The following is a 13,893-nucleotide window of genomic DNA, read 5'->3' on the forward strand; positions in this document are numbered from 1 at the left end:
TCACCTCTGCAGAGGATTTAGTTCCAAAAGCACAGATGGTCCTTAGTCCCTGCCACATCCGCCGGGAGTCGTTGAGTTGGAAATGAGATTCCACTCTGTCTTTATAGCGGAGTTTTGCGGCTTTAACGGCGCGCCGGAGGGCGTAACATGAAGCTTTGTACTCCCTCATATCCCCCGTTAGGAGACCGGCATTGTAAGCGGTAGTGCGCGAGTTTACTGCAGTGCGAATTGAATTTTTTATTAATTTAATGAATTAATTTCTTTCCCTATTCACTTGTGTCTCCCAAAATGCCTGATAAACATGATTTAAGTCCCAGTGTCCTCTATTGAGGACATGTATGATGAAATCAACACCCTGTTTTGTAACAGAAAGTCATATTTTGACTATTAATTTTAGCTATTAAGTCACTTTCTCCTGGTAGGTTGATTTATAACAAACAATAGATTTAAATCAGATTTAAATGCTAATTACAAAATGTTATATTTCCACAAGAGTGCTAAATTTGATCATTCAGTCATATTTAAAGACCAAGGAAAAGTTGTTGTCATGGAAACAATTGGTCTCTGAAAAGCCCTGAATGTGCTCTTTACAGGACATCCAGACTTAAAACTGTGACATGTTTGGTGTCAGAAAAATTCACTAAAATATAATACGAGAACAGTGGCACCCAGGAGGTCAACAAAATTTGTTTTTAATCCCTATGTGAGAAATGAATGGAAAAAATACTTTCAGAACCAACGCCGCTGAAAAGGTGGACAGGCACTGTTGAACTCTATTAGCTTGACAGCTTTGTTAGAAAGTGTAAAACAACCAAATAAAAAGTTATATAGGCAGACAGAAACAGATTTATGGAACAGGATAGAAGAACTCTTCATTTCCCAGTATTAATTCTACTTGTCCTATTTCCTTTAATTAATTGCAATTTAGTAAATTTCACTTCCTGTCACTCCAATTCACTTCAAACACTCACGAATTGAAAAGGCAGCCAATTCCTACATTCAGAATTTTGTCCAATCTAGACCCCCAGTTGAGGTCCACTGAGAGAGAAAGGATGTAATCCTCCATCACAATAATCTTTTGGATCCCAAGCCAAGAAAAACAACCCAGGGGGTAAATGGTCACAACTTTCATAGCAATTAAAAGCCAGTTTTATATATGTTTAGCTCAGCTTAGGTAATCAGTAAGGGTTGTTTACGGGTCCAGGCACGTTCTGTTAGCACTGGATAGTAAATTAAAAGCTATTAAGTTTTACAAACCTGAGGGACAAGATATTTAATGACCTTTGACCTAAGAAAAAACACCATCATTAAGCTTCATGTGTAACCGCATGCTCACCGCCTGTGGGTTCCACTGCGAGGCTGCACGTATGGGACCAGCTGTAGCAGCAGATGTACTGCACTCAGCCAGTTGACCTGATTTCTGAAATCACAGCTCTGGGCCTCGCATTCCTCAAAGGTGAACTGGTACAAAGACCTGGAGTCCTCGAATGCATTGTTCTGCTCCACTGGACACAACAGGGGCACAACAGGGTTAAACATCTGACATAAAGCGGTCTAGACGAAGCTTATGTAAATGTTAGTTTCTAGTCAGGCTCCTTATAGGGAGCCAGGCTGTTGCAGATTCAAATGCATATAATTTCTTATAACAATCAATAAATCATCCAAACTCTACAACGTCCGCTTGTGCCTCATCTTTACACTGAAAGGAGCAATCTGAGCATTCACAGGAACTCTTTTATCTTGTCTGTGTACCTGAAAGCAGAATGCCCAAGTCCAGGAGAATGTTCCAGATTTTGGAAGCTATTGCCCTGTTCTGGATAATTTCATAACGATCCATCAGCCATTCCACCAACTCAAGACCAGTACATGTCCTCCTGAGAATATGCCAGATGGGAACAGGAAAAAGTAGAGAGAAGAACATGTTACAGGTTGATTTTATTAACCAAAACCAAACCATTATGAAAATGTTCATGCATTCATTAAATAAAATACCATTGGCTGATTTTTAGCGGATTGTTTAAAAAAAAGACGTGTAGAAGGATAGTTAATTTTAAGGCTAAATAAACCAGGAAATTTCAACCAGTATCTCGATCTTATGTTACAAAATTAACTCATGAAATATTTCATGACGACTGAATGATGTCCTGTACTGTATTAAATTGAATTAGTGACTTAAAATAATATACATTTCAGATTCTGCACTGTTTATTTCATAATATTCCATTAATATGTTTTAAATTCCTTCTGTTAATTTGATTTAAAGTAAGTTACATTTTTTACATTTCAGATTTTCAATGTGGTGTCCGATTTTTTGACCCAACCCAGTGGTGTAAACCAGAGGTAAAATCCTCACAGTCCATTTTTGTGTAAATTTATGTTCCAGTTGTACTTAAAGGTGAACTATGTAGGATTTTTGCAGTAAAACATCCAGAAATCACTAGGCCAGTGTTATATATTTTGTTCAGTTGAGTACTTAGAATATCCCAAATGTTTTCAACTATTTGTAAATCGTGAGAAAATTGCTATTTTAACCAAGGAGCCGGGACGTGTGAGCTATGCGTGTGAGGGAGTCGCCTGTCGATTGCGTCATATCTGCGTCACCCTCGGTCTCCGGTTTTATTCAGTGAAACACTTTACTCTCACTGCATTGTGAACAAGTGTCATAGCAGCCGCCGAGCGAATGTCATAACTTCCTTTTCAACACACTCAGATATATCTAATACGATAAACAGAGCTGCGTTACCTCACACTCAGCACTGGAGAAGAGGAAGTGCCGCCGGCAACCGTGTCATAATAAAAGTCCCGACAGCGACTATGCCATAATAACAGTCCCGCTCTTCAATCGCTCCTGCGGCCTTGCTCAGCTCCACAACACTCGGTCCTGCTCTGCTTCAGACTACAGTAATGTTAATAATCGCATCCATGAACATGATTTCTGCCCGAGTCCTATCCTGACTGTTTTCCACCGGCTGTGAGGTGAAAACCACATGTCCCAAGATTCTGCGCTCAAACGTGGCGTCATCAAACTACGCCTTTGTTTTGAACAGGCGACCTCTAGTGGACGGAAAAGTTACATAGTGTAGCTTTAATGTTGACACATTTTTCAGGTAAAATAAATAAACTACTCACAAAATCAAGAAAATCACAACCAACATAACTCTCTTTTGTATTTTTAGATTGACATTGTAATTAATGTTCTGTTTATTTTTTTTAAAAAAAAGTATATTTCTCAAAACGCTTCAAGCTTTTTTACATTTATTCCAAAATAATAACTATAAGAATGCTATAACAATTTTGTGAATACATGTGCAGCTTTTAATATTCAACTTATTTGAGTCATCAAAGCTCTGTAAACACAGAGAGAGATGTACCATTAATTTCACCATACTGATTGCTCATTAAAAAACCCTCACAGATCATATTTTCCTGTCATTTCAAGTTTGAATGTGATGTGGTAAAGTGGTGATATCTAAGGGCATGTTTACGCTGCTGTGTATGATAAACTAAAAACTTTTTTCCTTTGGATTTTTTTTTTTTGCGTACAGACGACAACATTGTCAATATGATCCCGTTCACAAGAATCCGCAGAAAAACGACTAAAAGCCCGCTTTAGGCTGCCAGGCCATCAGTTGGCGTTCTCACTTTGTAAAGAAACACACGCATGTGCATGACGTCGCCATTTTTACAAATTCACTTTTTGTTGTTTACATGGAGACGATAACAGTATCTTTTTCAAAAACTTGCACTTTAAAGTTTGCATTTCAGGCCCCAAAACACTATTGTTTTGTAAATGAATTTTTTGTAAAAATTCTGTTTTTAATTGAAAACGATGTCATGTAAACAGAGTTGTTTACATATCTTAGTCGTCATTAACACAATAATTTTTTATTCAGGCAGATCGCACGCGGATAAAGAAGCGGGATTTGTAAACGAATCGCCAATTCGCCAATAATAGGCGATATAGCTATAGGCATAGCCTCCGCTCACATGACTTTTCTCCATTCATTCTCAATTACCCCCCTCCAAACCCATAGTACACTTAAATTAGTGTCTGTTAAAAATCAATGAGCTCAGGGGACGCAAGAGAGATGCTTCCTCACGTTGTAACTTTAACTGCTGGTGTTGCTGTTGGACAGTAATTGAAAAACAAGTCATTAAATCTGCAGTCTGTAAGTTTTACCTCTTTGTCGCCATCTCTGTTTGAACCCTGAAATTGCAGTTATTTGGCGGCTCTTTACATGGGTTTTGCATTGGCACAGCTCCTCAGTGCGGAACAATCTAATGTTTTGAGGTGTATGTGTGGGTTGTCTATCAATGCACCAGTTGTCAACGATATTTTCTGGATAACAAGCCGCCATCAAAATGACAAGTTTAATTACATTCCAGCTGCTGTAAGAAGAGGCCACAAACAATCTGCTATCTGTAGCATCCAAACGTGACATGCGATAGCCTGTCTAGCCCGGACTCCTTCCATACAGACGTGACGTAATGACGCAAAGACGAACGGCGAAAGCTCATGTTTCCCGCGGAAACCTACCAGCACCATTCAAATTAGAACACATTATTACAAGTTTACCGTTGTGAATCGGGCTAAGGTAAGGAGATTGTTTTGAACACTGGCTGGTTATGTACAAAAATGTATTTCTGGATCATTTTTTTACAAAAAAAAAAGTTACAGACTGCAACTTTAATACACATTTTAATGTAAAATTTCGTAATATTTTTTATTTTTATACCAGGGATTTTTATACATGCATGAAGCTTCGGAGTGTATCGAATCAGCGAGTCGATTCAGTGGTTCGTAGCGCAAAAGTCACATGATTTCAGCAGTTTGACACACGATCCGAATCATGATTCGACTCGCTGATTCATAACGGTTCAAATCTTCAAGAATCAGTGTTTTGAAATCGGTTATCACTATATAAGTTGTTATTTGGTTTTTTTTGGTGCACCAAAAATATTATTGTCGCTTTATTATATTAATATTGAACCACTGTACTCACATGAACTGATTTAAATATGTTTTTAATGGATCTTGAGAGTGTAAATTGCTTTGCTCCCTATGGAGGCCTCACTGAGCCTTCAGATTTCAACAAAAATACCTTAATTTGTGTTCCGAAGATGAACGGAGGTCTTACGGGTGTGGAACGGCATGAGTAATAAATTACGTTATTTTCATTTTTGGGTGAACTAACCCTTTAAGGCTATAACCTACTTTATATATATTACACTGGCAAAAACACAACATTGCAATGAAACGTACCTGATGATTCTTGCCAGTTTAATATGTGCTTTCCAGTTATCCTGGCCATTGGATAAGAAAGCATTCCTCAGTGCTCGGCCGGCACATGGTACATTATTCACACAAGCCTTCACAACACATAGAGAACATTCTTAATCACGTTAAAGCAAAACAATTTAGACATGGACATAAACAGGAGATTGTCAGAACTATTTGCCTGCATGGCCTCAAAATATAGAATATAAACTGTGTATCTACAATACATACGTTTCTCATAATGTGTTTTTAATAATATCAATCTCTCAGTTGGTTAGGAAGCTGCATTTTAACAATTACGAAACCTGAAACAAGTGCTGACAATAACCCCAATCTATCTATCCAGTGAATAACACTTGGACACCATGAAACAACCAGATTTTCAAGTCACTAAAGGGCTGAGGGCAATGACGGGAGATAAATGCCTGATATACCTTGTGTCTAGTCTGTCCGGAATTTGAACAGCAGATGGACTGAGGTGGCTGCTTCTGAGATATAATCTAGCATGGAGAGAAAAGGTTAAACATCTGAGAAACAATAAAGCTCTCTGTATCCTGAGACAATACACTTTGTCTGCTGTTTCTTATCTTAAAACAGCAGCTATGACGATTACATGAAACATTCATTCATATAAACATCATATCTAGCTTTTCTAATTCAACCAAAACAAAAACAAAACATCACTTTGTTAAAAGGTCAGAGTGGTTGAAACATCTACTAAGAACATGTACAAAATTACAAAACAAATGACCATATAAGCAATAAAAGCTATGTTATATTATCAAAACAGGTTGCTGATAGCAAAGTGCCTCAAAAGAAACCAGAGTTAAACAAAGTGAAAGCCTGTAGTGAAAGCCTGATAGTCCATTACTCAATGTGTACTTTAGCTAATTGACTCATGTGAGATGTTGGGGAAACACACAGTGAAGTCATTTTTGTAGTCAGTGTAAACAACAGCTCTTAACCCCCATGTCTAGAATTTGTGTTGAAGCAACCATAAAAAAAATAGAGGCCATTTATTAATACTATACATAATGCAGAGATCAGCAACACATCATGAACTGGAGGATGATTTAGTGATTTTTCTTTAAAAGATGTATAAGACTTATAATTAAAGTGAGTCATATATTTACTTTAAAACCCAGATGTCAAATTTGAGTTTTTAGGAAAAGTATTCTTCTGTGGTCTAAATAAAAGCAAAAATTTAATATTTATATTATACTATATACATAATACTGCATTACAAATTAGTATTCGGTAGTTGAAATAATATTTCAACTAAAATTAGTTTAAACATACAATACTTTTTTTTTTACAGTACCTTCTTTATAATTATTAAACATTTATGACTCCATATTAACGGATCAAAACAGAATATTTGTGTGCACGTTCCACAAAAAATTTTAAGCAGCATAACAGGTTTCAACATTGATAATAATAATAAGAAGAAGAAGAAGAAATGTTTTGAATGATATGCAAAATATGCATTTGAAGGATAACGTGACTGTTAGTTGAAATTCTTTTTCAACTAAAATGATTTGCCTTCAATACTTCTTTTTTTTAGAGTACCTCTTTATAATTATTAAACATTCAGTTTTATGACCCCAAATTAATTGATCAAAACAGATTTTTTTTTTCAACATTGATAATAATAATAAGAAGAAATGTTTTGAATGATATATGCAAAATATGCATTTGAAGGATCACATGACTGTTAATGGCTGCTGAAAATCCAGCTTTGCCTTCATAGGAATAAATTACATTTTATATATATATAAAGAAATCAGTGATTGTAAGAATATTTCAAAATACTACTGTTTTTACTTTATTTTTGATCATATAAAATAAATGCAGCCTTTGTAGGTATTAAAAAAAAAAATTTTTTAACTTTCCGACTCCAAACGTTGACGAATGAACAGTAGTGTGTATAATGTCATATATATAGGCTATATATATATATATATATATATATATATATATATATATATATATATATATATATATATATAATTTTTTAGTCACTTATTTTTATATTAGTAAATTGTTTCAGTGTTATAATATGTGGTCTAAATAAAAGCAAAAATTTTATATTTATATTATATACATAATACTGCATTACATATTAGTCTTAGGGTAGAAATATTTCAACTAAAATCACTTTAAACATACAATACTTGTACCTCTTTATATTCATTTTTAAATATTCAGTTTTTATGACCCCATATTAATTGATCAAAACTGAATATTTCTGTGTACATGTTACACAAAAATATTAAGCAGCATAACAGGTTTCAAAATGTATAATAAGAAGAAGAAATGTTTTGAATGATATGCAAAATATGCATTTGAAGGATCACGTGACTGTTATTGGCTGCTGAAAATTCAGTTTTGCCTTTACAGGAATAAATTACATTTTAAATGAAAAATATTACTGTTTTTACTTACTCAATAAAATAAATGAATTTTCTTGCATTGACACATTGGTTTTACACACATTCAACTCATTCAAGGTTTAAAATCCCACCCAACAGGTTTCCCTTTAACCATTCTCATATTACAGCCTGGCCAATGAAATGAATTAGTCTCAGCTGTTCTCAAAGTCACTATTGTCTGTAAGCAATATGCAAAACAGCCTTTAAACAAATTTGACACGTATGTACCACAGCTCAGGCACAAGTACATTGTAGTTAATTTTAAAATACACTTACAGCTTCCAAGTTCTTCTTAAACTTAGAGCCATTCCTCAGTAAGAGAGGGGGATCAGTTCTGCTGCTCCTGTGATCTTCAAGAACTTTACTTATGAGACCCTTAACAGACGGACTCTCGTCCACCGCGTCCATGTCCAGGACAAGTCAGCACAGGTTGGAGGACGAAAGCTCGGACTCCCACATAGAAATCAATGACGGATGTTGATCAGCAGGTGTGCACATGAAATCGATAGTCGTCTATAACCAGTAAAAGCGCAAGGCTCGTTTACAGACGGCATGCATCGTGACAATGGCAGACACGTGAGTAAACATAGGTGCGGAGTCGAAAAAGGTGAGTCACGTGACTTGAGTGGGCTGTACCTATATGAGATCACTGACAACACAAGCGTTGTCAGTGTTAAATATAAATTAGAAGATAAGATTACATTATTAAATTATAAATATTTTTGTTTTTTAATTGTATATGCCGCTGTGGAACGGTTTTAATGTTGTTTCCCTTAATTATCGGGGATAGCTATAAACTTGACCCAGAGTAGTGAACTTGCCTTAACATGCTATTGAGAATGAGGAGATGTCGTCACGACACAGCGCCCCGCCCCCCTTCCGCCATTTTGGGGGTCTGCCCGCCAGGTAATGGATTCGGATAGAGACTGGAGAAGAGATATTCTGATGATTACTATGTACATAGTTTTCCAAACTCAACTGAACATGAAGTTTTAATCCACCCAAGCCGATCTGAGAAAGCAGCGGCTGGTAAACGTACGCCATTATTTCACCACAGGGTGTCAGTCATGGTCTTAACTAGTGAGCGCGATGCTGAAGTGTGAGACACTTGATCAATACGAACCTTTATTTATTTGTATTAAACATGTTGATCACTATTCTGTCATTTTTCATTGTCAGTCATTTTACTGTATGTTATAAACATGTTTATGCCCAAAACGCTTAATTAATATTCAAGGTAGGCCTAGTTGACTGTAATTTTCCTCTACTGTGCATCACTGTTTAAGATTAATTCAATATTTAACTTTGTTAACGTTACATCCATTTAAGGCACGTACCGAGCATTCATTCTACTTAAGAAGGCTGGAATAAAAGCACCGGCGCACACAAACGATCATTTAAATGTTTAGTCAAATTAATTTAAAAATATAAACTCAATAGGTATAAAATATTATCAGTAAGAGAAAAACACTGCTAATGATGACGAGCACTGGACTGCTGCAGGATAGTGGGGAGATATATTTATTATTCAGAATGCACAGGAAATATATTTATAGAAACATTTCAGTGCAAGGTGGTTCGGAGTTCTGCCGTGGCAGCTCGTATGGGTCAACGTTTTTGATATCAGCCAGCTTCTCTAAATACCTCAGCTTGGCGCTGGTAGTACGTTTCTCCCTGTAAGAGACCTCTTCTTCTCCATTTCTTCTAAGTTTTCTCGTAATTTCTCCGCTTAAACGCCGCGATGATAATTCCTCGAGCCGTCTTTCCTGCTCTGATCTCTGTATCGCTCTTACAATGTTACCCCTGGCAACCGATAGCGTGGGATCCCAGAATGGTGTAGGGCTCAGACTCCGCCCACGACCATGACGTATCTCCTCATTCTCAATCGGAAATTTCCTACTTCCCACTCCTTCATCGCATTCAAATTTTAATTTGAGAGGGCGTTCATGTCCAATTTTTTTTTACTTGTCACAACGCCTAATTGTAATAAAGTGACATTTACAGCATGCATGTTTTAGACACATCACCCAGCTCAGAGATGTCATGTATTTTTTAAAACTTGAGAAAATTAAATATACGTTGAGAGGATGTACAGTCAAATTTTTCAATAAATGGCAACCTTTTATTTCCTATTTCACTGATTTAATGGTACTACCCAACTGAATGTGTGCCTTTTATTTTTTTTTTATTTTTTATTTTTTTTGTAGGCCTACTGTTAGTAGGCTATTGCATAAATAACCAGTGTGTTGGTCGTGGTGAGCTGATTGGGTGGGGGGTTGTTCATTGTTTATTACATGGTACTCCGTGATCTATTGTAATTATTTTCTCCTACATCTTTATTAGTGTTTTTGTTTTGTTTTTGATTATTCTTATTTATGTGTATGCGCGTGTATGTATATATATATATATATATATATATATATATATATATATATATATATATATATATATATATATATATATATATATATATATATATATATATATACGATATATGTATGTGTTTTATATGCGTGTATATGTGTCCATTTACTTATTCATGTATGTTTATAGTGGGAGGTGTTTTTAATCAGCATACGTTAATCGCGCGCGTGCTCCTAACACACAGACATTATTTACATTGTAAAATATGCATGCTGCATAATTTCTGTCTTTATTCGACTTGAAAACAAATAGACAAATGACAATGCGTTTATTAATCAACCAGAGAAAGAATAAATGGTCGTTTTGTGCCCTAAATAGCCACTGGCGCAGCACAAGAACGTCGTTTCTCAGCGCGTGCCTGAGAATCCTGCGTGGAATATGACAGAGTTCTGTTAAGTGACATCACAGCATGGGCGGATCTACAGGGGGGCAAGGGGGGGCAGGTACCCCCCCACTCTAGAGCCTTGCCCCCCCATCTGCCCCCCTAACTTTGATGATCCAAAAACTGTACTTGTAAAAACAACCCGCCAGTATGTCCAATACATTTACCAAAAGTAAACCATTTAATTTTTAATTTTTAATGTATTAAAATTTAAATACATAAAATACCCCTCCCCCGCCCCTCAAATACTTAGCTACGTCCCTGATTCAAACTTGCAGAGCTGCGTTCGCTCAGTCTGGCTCACACAGCTGCTGCGTCCCAATTCGCATACTATCCGTACTAAATAGTATTCGAAAAAAGAATTAGTATGTCCCAAATCTTAGTATGTTGAAAAAAGTATTCCAAAGATTCCCGGATGGTTTACTATTTCCGGTCAGAATCCGAAGTGCAGATCGATGCGCACTCTAACGGCTGATATTGCCCACAACCCATTGGGAGATGGACGAGGATTCGATTAGAACTACAAACGCGGATAAAAAGTGTTTAAAAAACTACAAACATGACGGTTACGCGAGTCTGACGGTTAAGTGGAGAGGATTAGATAAAGTGGTTTGAGTGAGTAATTATCAGTATTTAACCTGATGAAAAGATATTTATTCAATGTTATCCACATTATATTTCTCCTTCAGCAGCATTGAGAACTTTTGTAATGATACGTTTGGCCATTAACTTTGCAAACACATGAGAGGAGTCTCTGCATTAAAGACCCACGAAAGGCAGATCAACGAGCGACTACATTTCTCTCCGATACGGTAGGAAATTAAATTGAAAGTGGAGGATTTGAACTGTGACGATGATTGACAGGGCAGTTTAAACGGTGACGGGACGCACGTAACAGAGTCCGTTAAAGATGACGAAGTAGTATGTCCCAAAGCTTGCATACTCTTCTGCTACACACTCAAAAGTATGTACTTTTTCTTCACAAAAAGAGTACATACTTTTAGGACGTAGTATAAGTAGGCGAATTGGGACGCAGCCAGCGAGTCTGCTGCGGTGCGGTGGCGTGGCCCTACAAACCGACTGGAGAGACTGAGCTGCCCCAGAGCCCCTGAAGATGAAGTGAGTTTCCCCAGGTGTAGTTTAAACACACGTTTAACTTAAAATTACATTTGTAATGAATGTATTGTATGCTAAAGACGATTCAGGATCAGCAAAAACAGCGAGTCAAAATCAGCGGTTGTGATTCGTAAGAGCACTCTTCCCTTTGATTAGCCTAATTTTGATTTGAGTAAAGACAAGAACAGCTTAAAGCTACACTATGTAACTTTTCCGTCCACTAGAGGTCGCCTGTTCAAAACAAAGGCGTAGTTTGATGACGCCACGTTTGAGCGCAGAATCTCGGGACATGTGGTATTCACCTCACAGCCGGTGGAAAACAGTCAGGATAGGACTCGGGCAGAAATCATGTTCATGGATGCGATTATTAACATTACTGTAGTCTGAAGTAGAGCAGGAGCGAGTGTTGTGGAGCTGAGCAAGGCCACAGGAGCGATTGAAGAGCGGGACTATTATTATGGCATAGTCGCTGGCGGGACTTTTATTATGACACGGTTGCCGGCGCTACTTCCTCTTTTCCAGTCATGAGTCTGAGGTAACCCAACTCTGTTTATCGTATTAGATATATCTGAGTGTGTTGAAAAGGAAGTTATGACGTTCGCTCGGCGGCTGCTATGACACTTGTTCACAATGCAGTGAGAGTAAAGTGTTTCACTGAATAAAACCGGAGACCGAGGGTGACGCTGATATGACGCAATCGACAGGCGACTCCCTCACACGCATAGCTCACACGTCCCGGTTCCTTGGTTAAAATAGCAATTTTCTCACGATTTACAAATAGTTTAAAACATTTGGGATATTCTAAGTACTCAACTGAACAAAATATATAACACTGGCCTAGTGGTTTCTGGATATTTTACTGCAAAAATCCTACATAGTTCACCTTTAATAAAAAATATAAAAAATATTGTATCCATAACTGCCAAATTTCACGCATTCACCGTGAGGCACACACAATTGACACTTTTCACGCTCTCACGCCACACATACATTTTCTCACGCACAGAAAAATCGCGAAGCAAAGATGACACGGAGACCGACAGACTAGACAGAGCAGGTTACTTATGATATAAAAAAAATCTCAGCTCTCAGATTCTGTCACTTTTATTATGAAATTCAAACAATAAATGCCGTTTTTGGCGCTTGTAAATGTTACGTGACAGATCCCTAGCTGCACGTGGACCGATCATCTCTACTAGCTAATAGTAAATAAACACGAAAGGACAATGTTGAAAGAAACAGTTGCCTACAACTTACCTAAATGTATATTCCTCATACATAATATCGACCAATCAGTCTAACAAAGGGGTCAATAAAACAACTGGAGAACAATTATGTCACATAACATTTACCTCAGGAAAGCCATTTAATGACCAAAATAGGCTATAGCACATTAGTTGGCTAGAAAAAAAGAGCTAGAGTATTTTGCTAAATATGTGTAGTGTACCATATTACATATTTATTATATCTTTATTTATATCATTAAATAAAGTTGTTATTATAATAAAAAAACGCATTATAAATTTGAGTTATTTTTAACCTTAAATAACTGTCAGCTGATAAGGCTCTGTATGTTTACAGCATTAGGTGAGTTGTTTTTTCTTGAGATTAGGTACATCTTGTGTGCCTAATATTTATCCAAATGAGTCAATATTAAATCAAATCACAATAATTTAATTTAATTGAAATAACAAAAAAGCGTAGCTTACCAGAAATTGTACCATGTAAACACTGTAACATGTTGAGAAACACATAACGCTGTTTTTGAAACATTTTGCTGCAAAGCACAACAACAGTCGCCTTAAGCTTTCCTAAAAAAGATGGGTGATCATGGATCATTTCATTTGTGGACTGTAATTATAAGTTTTTAATTATAATAAGAACTTGAGTATTGTCCACTGTTGTATAATTGTAGTCCACTGCATCTTGGACACAATTATTGTACTTTTTTATATTTTCATTTTGCTTTTTATACTGTTTTCTTTAGTTTGAACACTGGGCTTATTCCTGTTGTGAATTAAAACCCTTTGTAGTGTGTAAGGGCATGATTAAGCAATAAGTACTGTAGTTTAAAAGGGGTTTTGTGTTTGTTTTGTTAAAGCAATTCACTTTCCATGTACCGTCTACCCCTGCCACCCTGCCAAGACCTCTTGCCACCCCTTTGCCCCCCCATGTAAAATTTTCTAGATCCGCCACTGCATCACAGTGAGAAGGGAATGCAACAAGTCTTGCAACTCTCAATTTGCTCATATCTGCAGCTA

The 13,893-nt window shown here is 36.7% G+C and overlaps 1 protein-coding gene across 1 annotated transcript in view; it reads right to left on the minus strand.

Moving 5' to 3' along the window:
* rapgef5b (Rap guanine nucleotide exchange factor (GEF) 5b) overlaps positions 1-8,292 on the minus strand; it is an 85,025-nt gene extending 76,733 nt beyond the window's left edge. Inside the window, exons 1-5 of the mRNA XM_079836925.1 lie at positions 7,987-8,292; positions 5,713-5,778; positions 5,264-5,370; positions 1,753-1,874; positions 1,337-1,505 (exon numbers count right to left, since the gene is read on the minus strand). Of these exons, the coding sequence (XP_079693051.1) occupies positions 1,337-1,505; positions 1,753-1,874; positions 5,264-5,370; positions 5,713-5,778; positions 7,987-8,118 (596 nt within the window). The 5' untranslated portion in view covers positions 8,119-8,292. The remainder of the gene's footprint in view (positions 1-1,336; positions 1,506-1,752; positions 1,875-5,263; positions 5,371-5,712; positions 5,779-7,986) is intronic.
* Between the last annotated feature and the right edge of the window lie 5,601 nt (positions 8,293-13,893).

This window comes from Gobio gobio (assembly GCF_949357685.1).
Source record: "Gobio gobio genome assembly, chromosome: 15".
Lineage (NCBI taxonomy): Eukaryota > Metazoa > Chordata > Actinopteri > Cypriniformes > Gobionidae > Gobio > Gobio gobio.